The sequence below is a fragment of the Nerophis ophidion genome, linkage group LG02 (genome assembly GCF_033978795.1).
Source record: "Nerophis ophidion isolate RoL-2023_Sa linkage group LG02, RoL_Noph_v1.0, whole genome shotgun sequence".
Classification (NCBI taxonomy): Eukaryota; Metazoa; Chordata; class Actinopteri; order Syngnathiformes; family Syngnathidae; genus Nerophis; species Nerophis ophidion.
The window spans coordinates 35648599-35670161 of record NC_084612.1 but is presented as its reverse complement, the minus strand read 5'-3'; the positions used below and the strand labels follow the sequence as shown (position 1 = coordinate 35670161).

General features: G+C 42.4%; 1 protein-coding gene across 3 annotated transcripts in view; it reads left to right on the top strand.

Moving 5' to 3' along the window:
• The window catches only part of nfat5b (nuclear factor of activated T cells 5b), a 99841-nt gene that overhangs the window by 63464 nt on the left and 14814 nt on the right, over positions 1–21563 (top strand). For all 3 annotated transcript variants that reach the window (XM_061882625.1, XM_061882618.1, XM_061882634.1), the window contains 6 exons: positions 8412–9042; positions 10535–10721; positions 11215–11405; positions 11817–11989; positions 12811–12945; positions 13009–13061. In XM_061882625.1, the coding sequence (XP_061738609.1) occupies positions 8412–9042; positions 10535–10721; positions 11215–11405; positions 11817–11989; positions 12811–12945; positions 13009–13061 (1370 nt within the window). The remainder of the gene's footprint in view (positions 1–8411; positions 9043–10534; positions 10722–11214; positions 11406–11816; positions 11990–12810; positions 12946–13008; positions 13062–21563) is intronic.

The following is a 21563-nucleotide window of genomic DNA, read 5'->3' as shown; positions in this document are numbered from 1 at the left end:
CAGCCATGAAATTCCAAGTTAATTACTTTCCCAACTACTTTGGCACGTGTTGCAGCCATGAAATTCTAAGTTAATTATTATTTGCAAAAAAAATAAAGTTTATGAGTTTGAAATTCAAATATTTTGTCTTTGTACTGCATTCAACTGAATATGGGTTGAAAAGGATTTGCAAATCATTGTATTCCGTTTATATTTATATCTAAGACAATTTCCCAATTCATATGGAAACGGGGTTTGTTTATATGTATGCATAAATGGGTCCTGGGTATGACGTTAAACTACAACCGCAGGCTGTAGAGAGGTAGTACTTTACCTCAGCAAGGGTCCTCTGGCTAAGAAAATATCCCTACTGATAGTCCTGGTCCTCCTGCATGCCTGTATGGCACTTTCCCTGGTGCCTAGCCTACTGTAGCCAGCACACTGGGATAGAAGACTGGTTCTCGGCAGACTGCGCTGAAGAAACCCTCAGAGGTTCAACAAGCTGAATGGTGACACCAGCAGGCTCTGTGGAGCGCTACGGGCTGGATGTGTAATATTATAATGTGTCCAGGCCATCCACTGCACCTGGATCCACCTCCAGCCGTCTCGACTCTGTCTTACCACTGGATCCAGGTGGACTCGGGCGAGAGAGTGAGGTCAGCGCTGCGCAACCCACCCTCACTTAAATCCAATGCACCGCGCAGGTCATGACTTCACACACACACAACCCTTGCAATGTCCCCCACCCTCACCCAAGTCCTGCAGCGTCGGGCACGTGGCCAAGTGGCAGGTGTGGATTTCACTGGAAGCCATAGTCACAAACTTGCACGCAGGCGGCTCAGGCCATGGGGTCACTGTCCAATGACTGAGGCAGCACTAGACTTTGGCAGCTCCTTGACCAACTAGGCAGCCCTCTTTAGGTATGCACTGCCTACCTCCTGGCATGAGGAACGGGCTAGAAAAGGTGCCCCAAAAATTGCCTGCCTCACCTCTTCCTGGCCAGCTAGCCGCAGCTGGCAGGAGTCCTATAACTAGCGGTATGAAACAAGGAAACAAGAAAAAGGTGACACCGATCACCCTTGGCGCATGGAATGTGCGCACACTTCTTGATAGGGCTGGTGACTTGTCAAGACCTGAGAGGAGAAATGCCCTCATCGCCAGAGAGCTGGACAGGTATGGCATCCAGATCGCTGTTCTCAGTGAAACACGTCTAGCTGGAGAGGGACAGTTGACAGAGACTGGTGCTGGCTATACATTCTTCTGGATAGGCCGCACTGAAGCAGAGCGGCGTGAGGCAGGAGTTTGCTTTGCCATTAAATTCAACTTGGTCAGTAAGCTGGCTGCACTTCCCAAAGGCGTCAGTGACCGCCTAATGACGCTGCGCCTGCCTCTACCAGGAAAACACTCTGCCACGCTCATCAGTGCCGATGCCCCCACAATGACGAACACAGACTATGTGAAGGAGAGGTTCTATGAAGACCTGAACGCTACCATCTGCCCAGGGCAGACAAGCACATCATCCTTGGTGACTTCAAGTCACAAGTCATTGGAAGGAGTCCTCGGCAAAAATGGAATAGGCAGCTGTAACAGCAATAACACCCTTCTGCTGGAGACCTGTGCGGCACATGAGCTCTTGATCACCAACTCAGTTTTCAGCCTCCCAAAGCTTAACAGGACCTCATGGATGCATCCCCGCTCAAGACACTGGCACCTACTGGACTATGTCATCGTGAGGCAAAGGGACAGACAGGATGTCAGGGTTACAAAGGCGGTGTGCGGTGTGCGGTGTGCGGTGCAGTGTGCTGGACTGACCATAGGCTCCTTGTGTCTAAGCTGAACATCAAGATCCATCCTCCCAGAAAACCTCAAGGTTCCAAAGTTTCGAAGCGCTTGAACGTTTCCAGGCTCACCAATGCCTCTGTCAAGCAATCGCTGACTGAAGAGCTCAACAGCAAACTACAGTACCTGTAACCCTCTGGCAACCTCGAGGAGGACTGGGCTGCGTTCAGAGACACCGTCTACACTGCTGCTCTCAATGCAGTAGGACCTACAGCCTGCAGGCAACAGGACTGGTTTGATGAGAATGATGATCACATCAGAGATTTTCTCCAGGAGAAACATTGTCTGCACAAAGCCCACCTCAGTGAGCCAACATCCTCTCAAAAACCGTCTGCCCTCAAGAACATAAAAAGCAACCATCCAGCGAGAGCTGCATCGGATGCAGGACGACTGGCACTGCACTCTCTAAAAGCCGTAGATGATATTGTCACATATGCATGATTGATTAATTGATTGAAACTTTTATTAGTAGATTGCACAGTACAGTACATATTCCGTACCATTGACCACTAAATGGTAACACCCGAATAAGTTTTTGAACTTGTTTAAGTCGGGGTCCACGTTAATCAATTCATGGTACAAATATATACTATCATCGTAATACAGTCATCACACAAGTTAATCATCATAGTATATACATTGAATTATGTACAATCCAGGGGTGGGATGAGGAGCTTTGGTTGATATCAGTACTTCAGTAATCAACAATTGCATCAACAGAGAAATGGACATTGAAACGGTGGAGGTCTTTCTTAGTAGGATATGTACAGCGAGCAGAGAACATAGTGAGTTCAGATAGCATAAGAACATGTATATACATTAGAAATACATTCGATAATTCACGTTAGGTTATTTACAATCCGGGGAGATGGTATGTGCATAGAGGAGGGTATTAGTAAAGGGTTGAATTGCCTGGAGGTGTTGTGGTGCATGTACGGTAGATGGCCGTATTGTCCTGTTTAAGAGTGTCACAACATTGCTGTTTACGGCAGATGAACTGCTTTACGGTAGACGAAAACGTGACTGCTGTTGTTGTGTGTTGTTACCGCTCTGGGAGGACGTTAATGAAACTGCCTAACAATAAACCCACATAAGGAACCAATAATTCGCCCTCGATCGTTCTACAGTTATAACGTCATTGGGCAGACAAGCTGTTAATAATGTGGGAAAGGGGACGTGAAAACAGGCTGTCTCTCACTCAGGTCCGCATTGAGCTGTAGTTGGCGTGGCCTCCAGCTCCGCCTGAATTTCGGGAGATTTTCGGGAAAACATTTGTCCCGGGAGGTTTTTGGCAGTCTCCGAGAAAATCTGGGAGGTTTGGCAAGTATGACCTGGGTAGCACCTTGTCACGCATGGGCAACATCGGCGACGAAGTCATGCATAGGATAGCGCATGGAAGTGCTGCATTCGGCCGACTCCGCAGGTCTGTCTGGGAGCGCAGAGGGCTCAGCCTACATACCAAACTTAAGGTCTACCGTGCTGTTGTCCTACCCGCCCTGCTGTATGCCTGTGAGACCTGGATTGTATACAGCCGGCATGCTAAACAACTCAACGCCTTCCACATGAGATCCCTCAGGAGGTTGCTCAACATCAGGTGGCTGGACAAGATCCCAGACACTGAAGTCCTCCACAGGGCTGAGATGGAGAGCATCTATGCCTTCCTCAAGCGTTCCTACCTGAGATGGGCCGGCCATGTCTGCCGTATGTCAAACGAATGCCTACCAAAAATGCTTCTGTACAGTGAACTGCACCATGGAAAGCGCTCAAGCGGCGGACAGCGGAAACGCTTTAAGGACACCCTAAAGACCAGTCTCAAGGGCTGTGGTCTGGACCCAGAGACGTGGTAAGCCGATGCCCAACACCGTTCAAACTGGCGCTCTGCAGTCTGGCATGGTGTAGCAGACTTCAAGGAAAAATGCATCCATTAAGCCGAACAGAAGCGACAGCTCCGCAAGACCAGAGACTGTTCCTCCCTCTCAGCCAGTCACCCCCCAGCCAAAACCTGCCCTCACTGCAGCCGGTCATTCCGTGCAAGGATTGGCCTCATCAGCCATCTTCGCACACACAAATCAACGTGAAGTCACCTGGTCATCTTCGAAAACGAAGGACGAACATGATATATATATATATATATATATATATATATATATATATATATATATATATATATATATGTATATACACAGTCTAAATATATATGTTTGTGTATATATATACATGTATATATATATATATAAATATTATGGATGGATATATAAAATAGTGGATACATAAATATATACATACATATATACACACAAATATATATATATATATATATATATTGAAACTTTTAATATGTATATATATATATATATATATATATATATATATATATATGGGCTTCACGGTGGCAGAGGGGTTAGTGCGTCTGCCTCACAATACGAAAGTCCTGCAGTCATGGGTTCAAATCCAGGCTTGGGATCTTTCTGTGTGGAGTTTGCATGTTCTCCCCGTGAATGCGTGGGTTCCCACCGGGTACTCCGGCTTCCTCCCACTTCCAAAAACATGCACCTGGGGATAGGTTGATTGGCAACACTAAATTGGCCCTAGTGTGTGAATGTGAGTGTGAATATTGTCTGTCTATCTGTGTTGGCCCTGCGATGAGGTGGCGACTTGTCCAGGGTGTACCCCGCCTTCCGCCCGATTGTAGCTGAGATAGGCGCCAGCGCCCCCCGCGAACCCAAAAAGGGAATAAGCGGTAGAAAATGGATGGATGGATGGATATATATATACATATTAGGAGTGGGCAACGATTAAACATTTTGAACCGAATTAATCGCACTATTTCTCTTATTAATCCCGATTAACTGCATTGTACACGCAAAACCCAAAAATTAATTCAAAATTAGTGTGTAGTGCACCTTTTATAGGGATATTCTCCCATACGAACAAAAGCGCCAAAACATTTGTTGTGCAAACACAATTTAAATCAGTACTTGTTAAACAGTAGCAGTTGTACAGCATGTTTTATGAAAATCAACTCAAAAAATGTAAAAACAAACATTGAAGCTTTTTGCTACTGCCAGGGTGTTTAAGTTATCCTGTTTGTTATGGAAAATAAATATAATCTTCATACAAATCCCTGAGCCACAATCATAACATCCGAACAGACAATTTTTGAGGTAACAGCAGAAACATTTTCTTTTATCAGGGAGAAAGGGTGAAGCACAAAACACTTCACCCCTGGGATTTCCCTTACAGGGGACTAAAATGTAAAGTCCATTTTAATTTTGATTGATTGATTGATTGATTGATTGATTGATTGATTGATTGAAACTTTTATTAGTAGATTGCACAGTTCAGTACATATTCTGTATAATTAACCACTAAATGGTAACACCCAAATAAGTTTTTCAACTTGTTTAAGTCCTGTTCCATGTTAATCAATTCATGGTATATAATGGAGTTCCTTCAGAAAATCTCACTCAACGCTGTGCAGTTTGTTAATATTTACTTGACGGTCATTAATTTACAATGTACCTCCCTATGAATTAAAGTGCCATAACATTTACTAAGCAAACACACTTTTAACACTGAATAACTTCAGTGACGTGCCCCGCGCATATTTCAGCATAATGCCTCTCCTCTCCTCTGTTTTCATGATAGACAGAGCATGTGAATGGAACACCCACTTTTCATCAATATAATGCACTGTATCTCCTTGGTAATTATGCTTACCGATTGATGTCCAGTAGTACCCACTGAGAGCAACTACAGCTGTATGTTATAAAGTTGTCAGTTTTACGGTCCTCTCCTTTTCATACAACTCGTGTATTCTTCGTGCGATTGTGCGTCTTGATGGCGTCCCATACGTTCTGTCACTTGTTGCGATTAGCACAATGTTTCTCGGGCCGGCGTCTTCCACAACACTAATGGGCCTACTACAGTCTGTAATCATCCACTTCGCTATGACATTTGTTAGCTTCTCTTGCTCTCGTGTATCTAAACTTCTCCCGCACGCTGCATTTAACGTAGTCTGCTGAAGCCTGGCTCCACTTTCTGCTTTGTTGAATGGTTTGCTCGCATCAACAGTGTGCTTCGCGTTAAGGTGATATTTTAGACTGGAAGTACTCCTGTGATAAGAAAATTCAGCTTTGCAGTGGCTACAAACCACTTTGCTCCTATCAAATCTGCCGCCTGGATGTACTTTATGATGAAAATGACACTGTAAAAGTTATGTTGAGTTACTTTTTTTCTCGATGCTTGTTTTGTTTTTTTCCGCGTTCTCCTTCCTTTTCCACAGGAGCCAGCAATAGGCGTTAACCAAATAAAAGCATGTAAACAACATACGCAAATTCGCGATAAAATAATTGTCGGCAATAATAGATTGATGAGTTAACTCTAACACATTAACTTGCCAACCCCTAATACATATATATATTATGTGTGTATATATATATATATATATATATTATGTGTGTGTATGTATATGTACAGTATATACTATTCATTTGTATGTGTATATATATATATATGTATATATATATGTATATATATGCAGTATTATATATATAAATATACAGTATTATATATATATTTATATAGATGCAGTATTATATATATGAATATACAGTAATGTATATATAAATATACACACATAAATACACATTATTATACACTATATATAAACATTTATGTATATATTGTTTGTGTGTATGTATACAGTGGGGCAAAAAGTATTTAGTCATCCAACGATTGTGCAAGTTCTCCCACTTACAATGATGACAGAGGTCTGTAATTTTCATCATAGGTACACTTCAACTGTGAGAGACAGAATGTGAAAAAAAAATCCAGTAATTCACATTGTAAGAATTTTTAAGAATTTACGTATTTGTAAATTATGGTGGAAAATAAGTATTTGGTCAACCATTCAAAGCTCTCACTGATGGAAAGAGGTTTTGGCTCAAAATCTCACGAAACATGGCCCCATTCATTCTTTCCTTAACACGGATCAATCGTCCTGTCCCCTTAGCAGAAAAACAGCCCCAAAGCATGATGTTTCCACCCCCATGCTTCACAGTAGGTGTGGTGTTCTTGGAATGCAACTCAGTATTCTTCTTCCTCCAAACACGACGAGTTGAGTTCGTACCAAAAAGTTCTATTTTGGTTTGATCTGACCACATGACATTCTCCCAATCCTCTGCTGTATCATACCATATCGTCGTGTTTGGAGGAAGAATAATACTGAGTTGCATCCCAAAAACATCATACCTACTGTAAAGCATGGGGGTGGAAACATCATGCTTTAAGGCTGTTTTTCTGCTAAGGGGACAGGACGATTGATCCGTGTTAAGGACAGAATGAATGTGGCCATGAATCTTGAGATTTTGAGCCAAAACCTCCTTCCATCAATGAGAGCTTTAAATGGTTGACCAAATACTTATTTTCCTCTATAATTTACAAATAAATTCTTTAAAATTCCTACAATGTGAATTCCTGGATTTTTTTTCACATTCTGTCTCTCACAGTTGAATTGTACCTATGAGGAAAATTACAGACCTCTGTCATCGTTTTAAGTGGGAGAACTTGCACAATCGGTCTTTTTTTCTTAATACTTAGCTTGCAGTATCCAGAATCATCTCACAAGATTCTTGGGTCCCGTCAATGTCAGTTAAGTGATGAAAGTTAGGTCATAGCGAAGATTGAAGATTGCTAACTTTTTATTAAATTTTTTTAATGCCTGGCTGGCGATCGACTGACCCACCCTCCGTGATCGACAGGTAGAGCACAATCGACCTAATGGGCACCCCTGCTGTAGAGGAAGTAGGAGTTCGAGGGGAAGGGGGAGTTATATCATGGTATCATTCTCAGTCAGAGTGGTTTGGCAAATGTATTCTTTGTCATACATTTCGGTAGAATTGTTAGTAAACTTGGAATTGAGTTGGGAATTGTCTTTGTAGGTCGTCTCTATAAATGAATATTCTTCATAATAAATCTTTATGCTCCGTTAACTATTTTTGTCTTAAATGTCATAAACCAAATCACTCAGAATCAAACAATAACAAGATTTCAAAATGAACAGAGAGAAAAAAATATTATGAGTTTGAAGACATGCACCTGGGGATAAGGTTGATTGACAACACTAAATTGGCCCTAGTTTGTGAGTGTGAATGGTTGTCTGTCAATCTGTGTTGGCCCTGCAATGAGGTGGCAACTTGTGCAAGGTGTACCCGAGTGCAGCTGGGACGGACTCCGGCACCCACTGCAAACCCGAGAGGAACAAGCGTTAGAAAATGGATGGATGGATGGAGTTTTAAAAATAGACACGCTTTATAATTGTCCATGGCACTGTAGAGTGGAGACTGAGATATTTAAAACATCGCATTATTTAAAATCCCTCTAAACACTAGCCATTTTTATAATTGATGCGGTGATCGAGTTGGCAGAAACATTAGCAATGCATAGAGTACAGGAGCCACTGAAAATGGGAGACATTTCAGTGACTTGTTAGTTGTACCAAGCAAAGTATAGGACAAGAAAATATTAATATATCTAGCATCAGAAATTGACTATTTACGATGATATTGACATTTGAATTATTTGCACTGTAGATGGCATGTCCTCCTCTATGACCATGGATGGCCCCTGCAGTGCTTTTTCCACCTCTTCTAGCTCTACCAAGCTTTGTAGTTCTTCAGCCACTGAGCTGAACCCAGTTCACAGCGGCAATGCTGATACAGAAGACAACAAGCGATGCAGGGCGATACCAGAGGTTCTTGGGGCCGAAGCCAGGAGTTGTAACAGCAACAGTGTTGGCCATTGCCCGGCTACGAGTGAGGTTGGAGGAGAGAGAGGAGTGGCCTCCCAGGAGGACCAGCCACATCAGCACATGATGCCACCAAAGCGTCGCACCGAACTAAACATCTCTCCGCCTCCACAAGATCTGCTTAGTGATAGTCGAATGTCCTGTCAGGCAGAATCAATGTTGGACTCTGAGCACAGCAACAGCATATGGATGGATGACTCTCTCTCCAACTTCAGTATCATGAGCACGACCTCCTACAATGACAACACAGAGGTACCACGAAAGTCACGCAAACGTACCCCAAGACAAAGGCCAGGGCCCAAGTCAAGGCCTGCCAGCGAAGCCAGCATGGATGTTTTTGATGCAGACAGCGCCAAAGGCCCACATTTTGTCCTATCCCAGCTCGGCACTGACAACAAATCTGGACAAAAAGGAAGGTAATATATACCGTGTATTTATTTATATAGTATACAGTATATAACTGCAAAAAATGCCCATACACAGCTATGTCATCAACTGTTGGTTAATATGAGCACATAATGCAGGGGTGTCCAAACTACAACTCTTGGGTAAAGTGCAGATAATGGGTGCGTTGGCCAGGGTTAGAGTAAGCTGGGATACCACAATCATCAGTAGAAGGCCGCAACATTATGTTTTCTGCATTGTCAGATTTAAAACAAAACTCTGGTCAGCTTTCCAAAAAATTCTGTAAATATATTAGGTATTTCCCTGTCCAGCAAGTCAGTCTTTTAAAACTACTTCTCTATAACGTATGCATATTAAATACGGTTATATTTTTGATATTCTACCCCTGATATTCTACCCCTTTTAGAGGTTTCGTATGTTTACATAGATCCACTGTGAATTCCCCACAAAATAGTGCACACACACATATACAGTTAATATTTAGCTGATTTTGTAAGTATAACCCCTTACAAAGATATGAGCAGTTCAATGTTTTTATATTCTAACAGGAGAGGCAGAATGGGAAAAATAACATTGCATTAGGGTAATACAATAATCTGTTTTTGATCAAACTGGTTCCTCGACATAACTTAGAGCATAAATAGGTTTTTTTTCCCTGCTTATTTAGTTTGTGTAATTAATTAATCGTAATTATTAGGGCTGGGAGTCTCAGGATACCTCACGATACAATATGTGATAAATGCCTTCGGATCACATTGCCGATACTGCATTTATCCATATATTGTGTTAATAACCTACGCTGCAGTTTATCTGTCAGTTTATAGAGGTGAAACACAAACAAAAGTCAGAAATTATATTTTGCTTCAGAATTTAAGAGGTGGTTGTACATATTTGTTGTGCCGCCTGTGTATTGTATTTTGGTGAGATACCTCCTACATTCTGCAACATTATTCCAGCTTTGTCCAATTCTAACTATTAAAGCTAAAGTGAGTCAACACTTTTGATTTTGAACAATGCTGGTTAATTTTTAATTTAAATTTACTGCTCAAGTCCGCCGTATTAGTGCCATTGGTAGTTTTTTTTCTGTGACTTCAGCCCAGTTTTCAGGGACTCACACAGTAAGCAGCCGCTGCATAACATGTAAAACGCCTACCCGTCTTACTAATGAGGAACAATAAAAGAGTTGCCTAGTGGCTATATAATGATAACAGTAATGAAAAACAATGTTGTGCGGTGAACCACTCTTTGTACCTAAGCCTCTTACCCGAAATCAGCTGGGATAGACCCTAATTAGGGTAATGTATAGAAAATGGATGGATGCGTTTCGAGAGCGCATTGATAATTCATTGGATTGGGAAATATCACAATAATTCGCCATTTCAAAAGTTTGTGCCAATCCTAGTAAATATGACTTCAAGCAGCATACATCACAATGTGTTATTAAAGATTAAATCAAATGCAACAGAAAGTGGCTTTTTCAATCTTTTTCTGTCTGCTCTTCAGTTCACAGGAAGTTCCTCAGACGCCTCAACAGAAAGGAGTTCTATCAGTGCAATACCCCTCCAAGAGTGAAGGGAAGGAGCTGAAAATCCTTATTCAGCCCGAGTCTCAACACAGGGCTCGCTATCTGACTGAAGGCAGTAGAGGATCTGTGAAGGACCGATCGCAGCAGAGCTTCCCCACAATAAAGGTGTGAGGAGTTCTTTCCTCTATCACCAGACAGCTTGGTTAAGAAACTACATTCAGAGGTTAAGGAATGTTTGTGCAGCTAATATACCTGCAAAATGGTACTTTATTTTGCCAAGACAGAGTATTCACAATGCTGTTCAAAAGAAGCACAAGTGATTTCGGACAACATAAAGTTTGGACCACAAAATAATCTCTTGAGGGTTGTTTCATTTCACACATATTTCTTTACTCAATGAAAATATAACAGTTATTGCAGAAGTCTCAATGGTCTGAGGTAAAATGTCAAATTAAGACATTAGAAGTGAGCAACATTTTTTACGTAATATTTACTGTATCTTGACAAAGTGCATGGAGAATTCAATAGATTAGAAAATGTTAATGACTTAAAAAAGTGTCTCACAAAATGATTTCCTCATTAAAATAATTAGCACTAATTGGACAGCTATCTTGACATCTCTGTAGACGTCATTTATTTTTATTTTTTTGTTTTACAGCTGGAGGGTGTGAATGAGCATGTGGTTTTGCAAGTGTTCGTCGGAAATGATTCTGGACGTGTCAAGCCTCATGGATTTTACCAAGCTTGCCGGGTAACTGGCCGCAACACTACTGCCTGCAAGGAGGTGGACATTGGGGGAACGACTGTCATTGAAGTCCCTTTGGCTCCCAGCACCAACATGACCTTAGCGTATGTACTTTGTTGCTTGGATGAGCAAAATTAGGGTTTTTTAGGATTAGTGCAAGTATGACTACAAAGTGTTGTAATGTTAAACGACAAACAAACAGAGACTTGTTTTTGCTTGGGCACATCCTAATAAGTCCTAAAATGTTTGAACTCACTGAACTGACTGAAAATTAAATACAGCACATGCACTCATTTGCATTTGACCTAAACTGCATTACCCATTTTTTCTTTTAAGTAGTAGATACAACCTGATTTTAACCTTTATACTTTTGGTTGCTTAGTTGAATTGGTTGAATCACAATTTTAATTGTAAAAATGGATTGTTTAATGTTAAGGTGAAAACATTAACAGCCATTTAGTTACTCCCCACTTTTGTGTTGATGAAACCTGTGTATTTGTATATTTTTTGTGCAGTGTGGATTGTGTTGGAATATTGAAGCTCAGAAATGCTGATGTGGAGGCTCGCATTGGGGTGGCTGGGTCAAAAAAGAAAAGTACACGTGCAAGGCTAGTGTTTCGGGTCAACATCCCACGTCAAGATGGCTCAGTGCTCACACTTCAAACACCATCGTCGTCAATCATTTGCAGTAAGTGAAATTTTTTGCTTTCTGTCTTTATGGATGGAGCAAAATATAATGTGGATATTAAAAAAATTGAAGGTCTATATTACACTCATTTGAATTGAGATAATGCAAAAAGCATTAGGGTGTGGTGAGATTTATAAACAGGAAAAAGGCTGTAAGCCATAAGAATGTATCTGTGAGCATTAACAGAACTGACATGAGAGCAATACACGGAAAGGACAAAACAATAGAAGTATGAGGCTGCCTTTTGTTTATACTTTGACAGCATGCAATGCTTTTGTATTTTTTTTCAGATGCATATGTGCATGTATAGAAGTACCCCTTGTGTTTTGTGTAGTGCACATCCGTCATAAAAACAGTACTTGAAATGCTTTGGAGTTTGGTTTTCTAACACGTTTAAACATCCCTGAGAAGGAGCTATTGTTCCAGCTATTCTGTATGTCAACATAAAATCTCAAGTATTCCTACTTAACTGGCTTACACTAAAATGGTATAATCCAAGGCACAAGGCCTGATATGTTTTTGTGGAGTTTTTTGTGATAAATGCATCATGCGTGACCATACTTAGTAAAAGACACATCAAAATAATAAATAATTAATACATATTAAAAAAAACTGTACATTTACAATTGTTTTTTTATATTTACATGTGATTCTCTAAATTACATTTGCAATTTAGAGAATCACATGCCTACTCAAGGGCACCTCAGCAAAGAGTCAAGTTAGTGGCAGTTAGGAGAAACAAACATAATTCAGTCACAGGGCGAATTTCAGTCTCCAACATTGATTTTAATCAGTATTGTACATACCTGCTCTTTTAACAGCCCAGCCAGCAGGCGTACCTGAGATTCTGAAGAAGTCACTGCATAGCTGTTCAGTCAGGGGCGGGGAGGAGCTCTTCATCATTGGCAAAAATTTTCTCAAAGACGCCGAAGTCATATTTCAAGAAAATATCTCTGGTATGAAATACCTGTTTTTAAAACATGATTTCTGTCACATATCAACACAATTTTCTCTTTCAGATGAAAAATCCTGGAAGGCGAAGGCTGAAATCGACATGGATATGTTTCACCAGGTTAGGTCCAATTGTTCTTGTTTTATTTTTGGACCAAGTAATTTTTGGCAAGCGCGAATAAGCTAAGTCAGGGGTCTCAAACATGCGGCCCGCAGGCCAATTGCGGCCTGCGAGACGATATTATGCGGCCTGCACTTCGATAAGACAATTTAATGTTGGCGCGGCCCGCAAATGTAACATGCCGCTTGACAGCGTCATACTTGCCAACGTCCCCAATTTTCCCCGGGAGAGCCCTGAATTTTAGGGTGCCAATTCTATTGAAGCCCCTGTTGATATTTACCTGATCAACAATATTCAGGGAGTGCCATAATGGCACTGCCTTTAGTGCCCTCTACATCCTGAACTGACAGCATGCAAGCCCAATTGTATGTTGCATCTGGCAATGTGTGACGCACGTGTGGTAATGCAAAATATATTTGATCAACAGCTACACCCGTCACACTAAGGGTGGCTGTAGAAAAAACTTTAACACTGTTACAAATATGTGCCAGGCTGTGAACCCACACCAAACAAGAATGGCAAACACATTTCGGAAGAACATCCGCATCGTAACACAACATAAACACACCAGAAAAATTACCCAGAATCCCATGCAGCCCTGACTCTTCCGGGCTACAATATACACCCCCTACCCCCCGACCCCCCAACCCTCACCCTCCCTACTTGCGTCGGTTGAGGTGTTGTATATTGTAGCCCGGGAGACTTAGTGCTGCAAGGTGTTCTGGGTATTTCTTCTCTTGTGTTTAAGTTGTGTTAAGGTACAGAAAATCTCCTAAAATGTGTTTGTCATTCTTGTTTGGTGTTGGTTCAAAGTGTGGCGCATATTTGTAACAGTTTTAAAGTTGTTTATACGGCCACCCTCAGTGTCACCTGTATGGCTGTTGACCAAGTACGTCTTGTAGCCACGTACGTTGTTCTGCACAAGTCTCATACAACATGTTATGGAGCCGGTAGATTGGTTGTGTGATGTAGGAGCGTGCGCAATGACATGTAGTGGAGCAGTAGTCCTCTTACAGGGGGTGTGCGAACCCTTGGAGGTACGAGAAGATATGCCAAATTAACAAGTGAGATTTATTTAAAAAAATCTAAAAAATAGCAGCAATTCATAAATCCTTTATAAATATGTTTATTGAATAATACCTCAATGAAATATGAATGTAAGTTCATAAACTGTGAAAAAATAATAGAACAATCCAACATTCAGTGTTGACAGCTAGACTTTTTATGGACATGTTCCATAGATATTGATGTTAAAGATTTATTTTTTTGTGAAGAAATGTTTAGAATTAAGTTGATGAATCCAGATGGATCTCTATTACAATCCCCAAAGAGGGCACTTTAAGTCGATAATTACTTTTATGTGTAGAAACCTTAATTTATAATTGAATCAAGAAAGACCACTACAAATTAACAATATTTTGCACTGTTATACAATTTAATAAATCAGAAACTGATGACATAGTACTGTATTTTAATTCTTTAGCTCATTTTTTCAACCACAAAGGCTTGCTCTGACTAGGGGGTACTTGATTTAAAAAAAATTTCACAGTTCACAGTGGAAAAAGGTTGAGAACCACTGTTATAGAGGACGTTAAAGGCAGTGCAGTCACGGCAGCCCTTAATAATGTCGGCCGGGTGAAAATTGGGACAAATTCGGGAGAATGGTTGCAACGGTAGATTGTCGGGAGGTGCACTGAAACTCAGGAGTCTCCCGGAAAAATCTTGATGGTTGGCAAGTATGTTGCCAGGGCGGGAAAGCCATTCATAGAAGCTGAATTCATTAAAAAGAGCATGTTTGATTTTTTTAAGAAATCTTTTCTTGCGGCCCAGCCTCACCCAGTTTCTGCATCCAGTGGCCCCCAGGTAAATTGAGTTTGAGACCCCTGAGCTAAGTAGTAGCCACTGATATTGTTATAGTGATTTTCGATAATCATCTTAAATGGCTGCTGGTACAAAGGTTTCAGTAGTCTCCCTGTATTCTGACCTAAATACGCCACCTCTGAGGTGTGTTTAGTATGTCTCAACACTAACAGTTTTGACCTTTGCTCTTGTAAACGAAACAATTTGAAGGCTATGTAGAGAAAGTAATCCCTCTGAAATCAACATGTGGTGAGAAAAGTTAACACACATGGACAGGCATGATTTAATAAAAAAAGTACTTTCCAAACGCAGTAAAGTACACAGATTTCAATCAATTAGTGTCGTGGTACTTTGGTAGTACCGGTACAGCCCTAGTGTGTGTGTGTGTGTGTATATATATATATATATATATATATATATATATATATATATATATATATATATATCTATATATATATATGTATATATATATATATATATATATATCTATATATATATATGTATGTATGTATGTGTATGTGTGTATATGTGTGTGTGTATATATATATATATATATATATATATATATATATATATATATATGTTTGTATATATATATACTGTATAAGTGTATATATATACAGTATATATGCATATATATATGTGTGTATAAAAATGTATATATATACATATACAGTATGTGTATATATATATGTGTATAGTGTATATGTATGTATGTATAAAAATGCCATCCATCCATCCATCTTCTTCCGCTTATCCGAGGTCAGGTCGCGGGGGCAGCAGCCTCAGCAGGGAAGCCCGACTTCCCTCTCCCCAGCCACTTCGTCTAGCTCTTCCCGGGGGATCCCGAGGCGTTCCCAGGCCAGCCGGGAGACATAGTCTTCCTAACGTGTCCTGGGTCTTCCCCGTGGCCTCCTACCGGTTGGACGTGCCCTAAACACCTCCCTCGGGAGGCGTTCGGGTGGCATCCTGACCAGATGCTCGAACTACCTCATCTGGCTCCTCTCGATGTGGAGGAGCAGTGGCTTTACTTTGAGTTCCTCCCGGATGACAGAGCTTCTCACCCTATCTCTAAGGGAGAGCCCCGCCACACTGCGGAGGAAACTCATTTTGGCCGCTTGTACCCGTGATCTTATCCTTTCGGTCATAACCCAAACCTCATGACCATAGGTGAGGATGGGAACGTAAAACAACCGGTAAATTGAGAGATTTGCCTTCCGGCTCAGCTCCTTCTTCACCACAACGGATCGGTACAACGTCCGCATTACTGAAGACGCCGCACTGATCCGCCTGTCGATCTCACTCTCACTCTTCCCCCACTCGTGAACAAGACTCCTAGGTACTTGAACGCCTCCACTTGGGGTTGGGTCTCCTCCCCAACCAGGAGATGGCACTCCATCCTTTTCCGGGAGAGAACCATGGACTTGGATTTGGAGGTGCTGATTCTCATTCCAGCCGCTTCACACTCGCCTGCTAACCAATCCAGTGAGAGCTGAAGATCACGGCCAGATGAAGCCATCAGGACAACATCATCTGCAAAAAGCAGGGACCTAATCTCGCGGCCACCAAACCGGAACCCCTCAACGCCTTGACTGCGCCTAGAAATTCTGTCCATAAAAGTTATGAACAGAATCAAAGACAAACGGCAGCCTTGGCGGAGTCCAACCCTCACTGGAAACGTGTCTGACTTACTGCCGGCAATGCGGACCAAGCTCTGACACTGATCGTACAGGGAGTGGAGTGCCACAATGAGACAGTCCAATACCCCATACTCTCTGAGCACTCCCCACAGGACTTCCCGAGGGCCACGGTCGAATGCCTTCTCCAAGTCCACAAAGCACATGTAGACTGGTTGGGCAAACTCCCATGCACCCTCAAGAACCCTGCTGAGAGTATAGAGCTGGTCCACAGTTCCACGACCAGGACGAAAACCACACTGTTCCTCCTGAATCCGAGGTTGGACTATCCGGCGTAGCCTCCTCTCCAGTACACCTGAATAAACCTTACCGGGAAGGCTGAGGAGTGTGATCCCACGGTAGTTGGAACACACCCTCCGGTCCCCCTTCTTAAAAAGATGGACAACCACCCCGGTCTGCCAATCCAGAGGTACCGCCCCCGATGTCCACGCGACGCTACAGAGTCTTGTCAAACAAGACAGCCCCACAGCATCCAGAGCCTTAAGGAACTTCGGGCGGATCTCATCCACCCCTGGGGCCTTGCCACCGAGGAGCTATTTAACTACCTCAGCAACCTCAGCCCCAGAAATAGGAGAGTCTACCACAGATTCCCCAGGCACTGCTTCCTCATAGGAAGACGTGTTGGTGGGATTGAGGAAGTCTTCGAAGTATTCCTTCCACCTATCCACAACATCCACAGTTGAGGTCATCAGAACACAATCCGCACCATACACAGTGTTGACAGTGCACTACTTCCCCTTCCTGAGGCGGTGATGGTGGTCCAGAATCGCTTCGAAGTCCTCCGGAAGTCATTTTCCATGGCTTCCCCAAACTCTTCCCATGTCTGAGTTTTTGCCTCTGCGACCGCTGAAGCTGCACACCGCTTGGCCTGTCGGTACCTGTCCACTGCCTCTGGAGTCCTATGAGCAAAAAGAACCCGATAGGACTCCTTTTTCAGCTTGACAGCATCCCTCACCGCTGGTGTCCACCAGCGGGTTCTAGGATTACCGCCACGACAAGCACCAACTACCTTGCGGCCACTGCTCCGATCAGCCGCCTCGACAATAGAGGTGCGGAACAATGTCTAGCACCTCCCTCGTGACATGTTCAAAGTTCCTCCGGAGGTGGGAATTGAAACTCTCTCTGACAGGAGACTCTGCCAGACGTTCCCAGCAGACCCTCACAATGCCTTTGGGCCTGCCAGGTCTGTCCGGCATCCTCCCCCACCATCGCAGCCAACTCACCACCAGGTGGTGATCGGTAGAAAGCTCCACCCTTCTATTCACCCGAGTGTCCAAAACATGAGGCCGCAAATCCGATGACACAACTACAAAGTCGATCATAGAACTGCGGCCTAGGGTGTCCTGGTGCCAAGTGCACATATGGACACCCTTATGTTTGAACATGGTGTTTGTTATGGACAAACTGTGACGATCACAAAAGTCCAATAACAAAACACCACTCGGGTTCGGATCAGGGCGGCCATTCTTCCCAATCACGCCTCTCCAGGTTTCACTGTCATTACCAACATGAGTGTTGAAGTCCCCCAGCAGAACAAGGGAATCACCCGATGAGGCACTCTCCAGTACTCCCTCGAGTGTACCCAAAACGGGTGGGTACTCTGAACTGTTGCTTGGTGCGTAAGCACAAACAACAGTCAGGACCCTCCCTCCACCCGAAGGCGGAGGGAGGCTACCCTTTCGTCCACTGGGTTGAACTCCGCCGTGCAGGCTTTGAGCCGGGGGGCAACGAGAAATGCCACCCCAGCCAGTCGCCTCTCACTGCCGGCCACGCCAGAGTGAAAGAGAGTCCATCCCCTTTCAAGAGAAGTGGTTCCAGAGCCCTTGCTGTGCGTCGAAGTGAGTCCGACTACATCCAGCCGGAATTTCTCTACTTCGCGCACTAGCTCAGGCTCCTACCCCCCCAGTGAGGTGACCTTCCACGTCCCAAGAGCATGCTTATGTAGCCGAGGATCGGACCGCCAAGAGCCCTGCCTTCGGCTTCCGCCCAGCTCACATTGCACCCGACCTCTATGGCCCCTGCTATGGGTGGTGAGCCCATTGGAGGGGGGACCCACGTTGCCTCTTCGGGCTATGCCCAGCCGGGCCCCATGGGTACAGGCCCGGCCACCAGGCGCTCGCCATCGTGCCCCACATCCGGGCCTGGCTCCAGAGGGGGGCCCCGGTGACCCGCGTCCGGGCGAGGGAAATCTGGGTCCTTTGTTTTTACTTTTCATGGAGGTCTTCGAGCTGCTCTTTGTCTGGTCCCTCACCTAGGACCAGTTTGCCTTGGGAGACCCTACCAGGGGGATTAAAGCCCCCAGACAATATAGCTCCTAGGATCATTGTGACACGCAAACTCCTCTACCACGGTAAGGTGGCAGCTCAGAGAGAAGTGTATACATATATATATATATATATATATATATATATATATATATATATATATATATATATATATATATATATATATATATATATATATATATATATATATATATAAATGTGTCTGTGTATATGTATGTATAAATATGTATGTATGTATATATATGTATATGAGTTGGGAAATTGTGTTAGAACTAAATATAAACGGAATACAATGATTTGCAAATCCTTTTCAACCCATATTCATTTGAATGCACTACAAAGACAAAATATTCGATGTTCAAACTCAATAACTTTTTTTCTTTTTTTGCACGTAATAATGAACTTAGAATTTCATGGCTAGAACATGTGCACCTGGCTTGGCATTGTTTTGCTGAAATAAGCAGGGGCGCCCATGATAACGTTGCTTGGATGTCAACATATGTTGCTCCAAAACCTGTATGGACCATTCAGCATTAATGGTGCCTTCACAGATGTGTAAGTTACCCATGCCTTGGGCACTAATACACCCACATACCATCACAGATGCTGGCTTTTGCACTTTGCACCTATAACAATCCGAATGGTTATTTTCTTCTTTGTTTCAGAGGACACCAGGTCCACAGTTTCCAAATAAAATTTGAAATGTGGACTTGTCAGACCACAGAACACTTTTCCACTTTGCATCAGTCCATCTTAGATGAGCTCGGGCCCAGCGAAGCCGGCGGCGTTCCTAGCTTTCGCTTTGCATAGTAGAGTTTAACTTGCACTTACAGTTGTAGCGACCAAACAAACCCTGTTTCCATATGAGTTGGGAAAATTGTGTTGGATGTAAATATAAATGGAATACAATGATTTGCAAATCCTTTTCAACCCATATTCAATTGAATGTACTACAAAGACAAGATTTTTTATGTTCAAACTCATAAATTTTCTTTTTTTTTGGCAAATAATAATTAACTTAGAATTTCATGGCTGCAACACATGCCAAAGTAGTTGGGAAAGGGCATGTTCACCACTGTATTACATCACCTTTTCTTTTAACAACAATCAATAAACGTTTGGGAACTGAGGAAACTAATTGTTGAAGCTTTGAAAGTGCAATTCTTTCCCATTTTTGTTTTATGTAAAGCTTCACTCGTTCAACAGTACGGGGTCTCCCTTGTCGTATTTTACAATTCATAATGTGCCACGTATTTTCGATGGGAGACAGGTCTGGACAGCAGGCGGGCCAGGAAAGTACCCGCACTCTTTTTTTACAAAGCCACGCTGTTGTAACACATGTTGAATTTGGCTTGGGATTGTCTTGCTGAAATAAGCAGGGGCATCCATGAAAGAGACTGCGCATAGCTGGCAGCATATGTTGTTCCAAAACCTGTATGTACCTTTCAGCATTAATGGTGCCTTCAATGATGTGCAAGTTACCCAGGCCTTGGGCACTAATGCACCCCCATACCTTCACAGATGCTGGCTTTTGAACTTTGCGTCGATAACTGGCTGGATGGTTTGCTTCCCCTTTGGTCCTGATGACACGATGTCGAATATTTCCAAAAACAGATTGGAATGTGGACTCGTCAGACCACAGACCACTTTTCCATTTTGCATCAGTTCATCTTAGATGATCTCGGGCCCAGAGAAGCCGGCTGCGTTTTTGGATGGTGTCGATAAATGGCTTTCGCTTTGCATAGTATAGCTTTAACTTGCACTTACAGATGTAGCGACGAACTGTATTTAGTGATATTGGTTTTCTGAAGTGTTCCTGAGCCCATGTGGTGATATCCTTTAGAGATTGATGTCAGTTTTTTTATACAGTGCCGTCAGAGGGATCGAAGGTCACCGTCACTCAATGTTGGTTTCCGGCCATGCCGCTTACGTGGAGTGATTTCTCCAGATTCTCTAAACCTTTTGATGATATTGTGGACCGTAGATGTTGAAGTCCCTAAATTTCTTGCAATTGCTTTTTTAGAAACGTTGTTCTTATACTGTTTGACTATTTGCTCACGCAGTTGTGGACAAAGGGGTATACCTCGACCCATCCTTTCTTATGAAAGACTGAGCATTTTTTGGGAAGCTGTTTTTTATACCCAATCATGGCACCCACCTGTTTCCAATTAGCCTGCACACATATGCGATGTTCCAAATAAGTGTTTGATAAGCATTCCTTAAACTTTATCAGTATTTATTGTTATTGTCATATTTATCACATGTTGCTGGCATCAAATTCTAAAGTTAATGATTATTTGCAAAAAAAAATGTTTTCAGTTTGAGCAACAAATATCTTGTCTTTGTAGCATATTCAACTGGATATGGATTGAAAATGATTTGCAAATCATTGTATTTCGTTTATATTTGCATTTAACACAATTTCCCAATTGTATATATATATATGTGTGTATATAAGTGTATATATATATATATATATGTGTCTGTGTTTATATATATGTATACACACGTGTGTGTGTGTGTGTGTGTGTGTGTGTGTGTGTGTGTGTGTGTGTGTACATATATATATATATATATATGTATATATATATATATATATATGTATATATATATATATATGTATGTATATATGTGTGTGTGTGTGTATATATGTGTGTGTA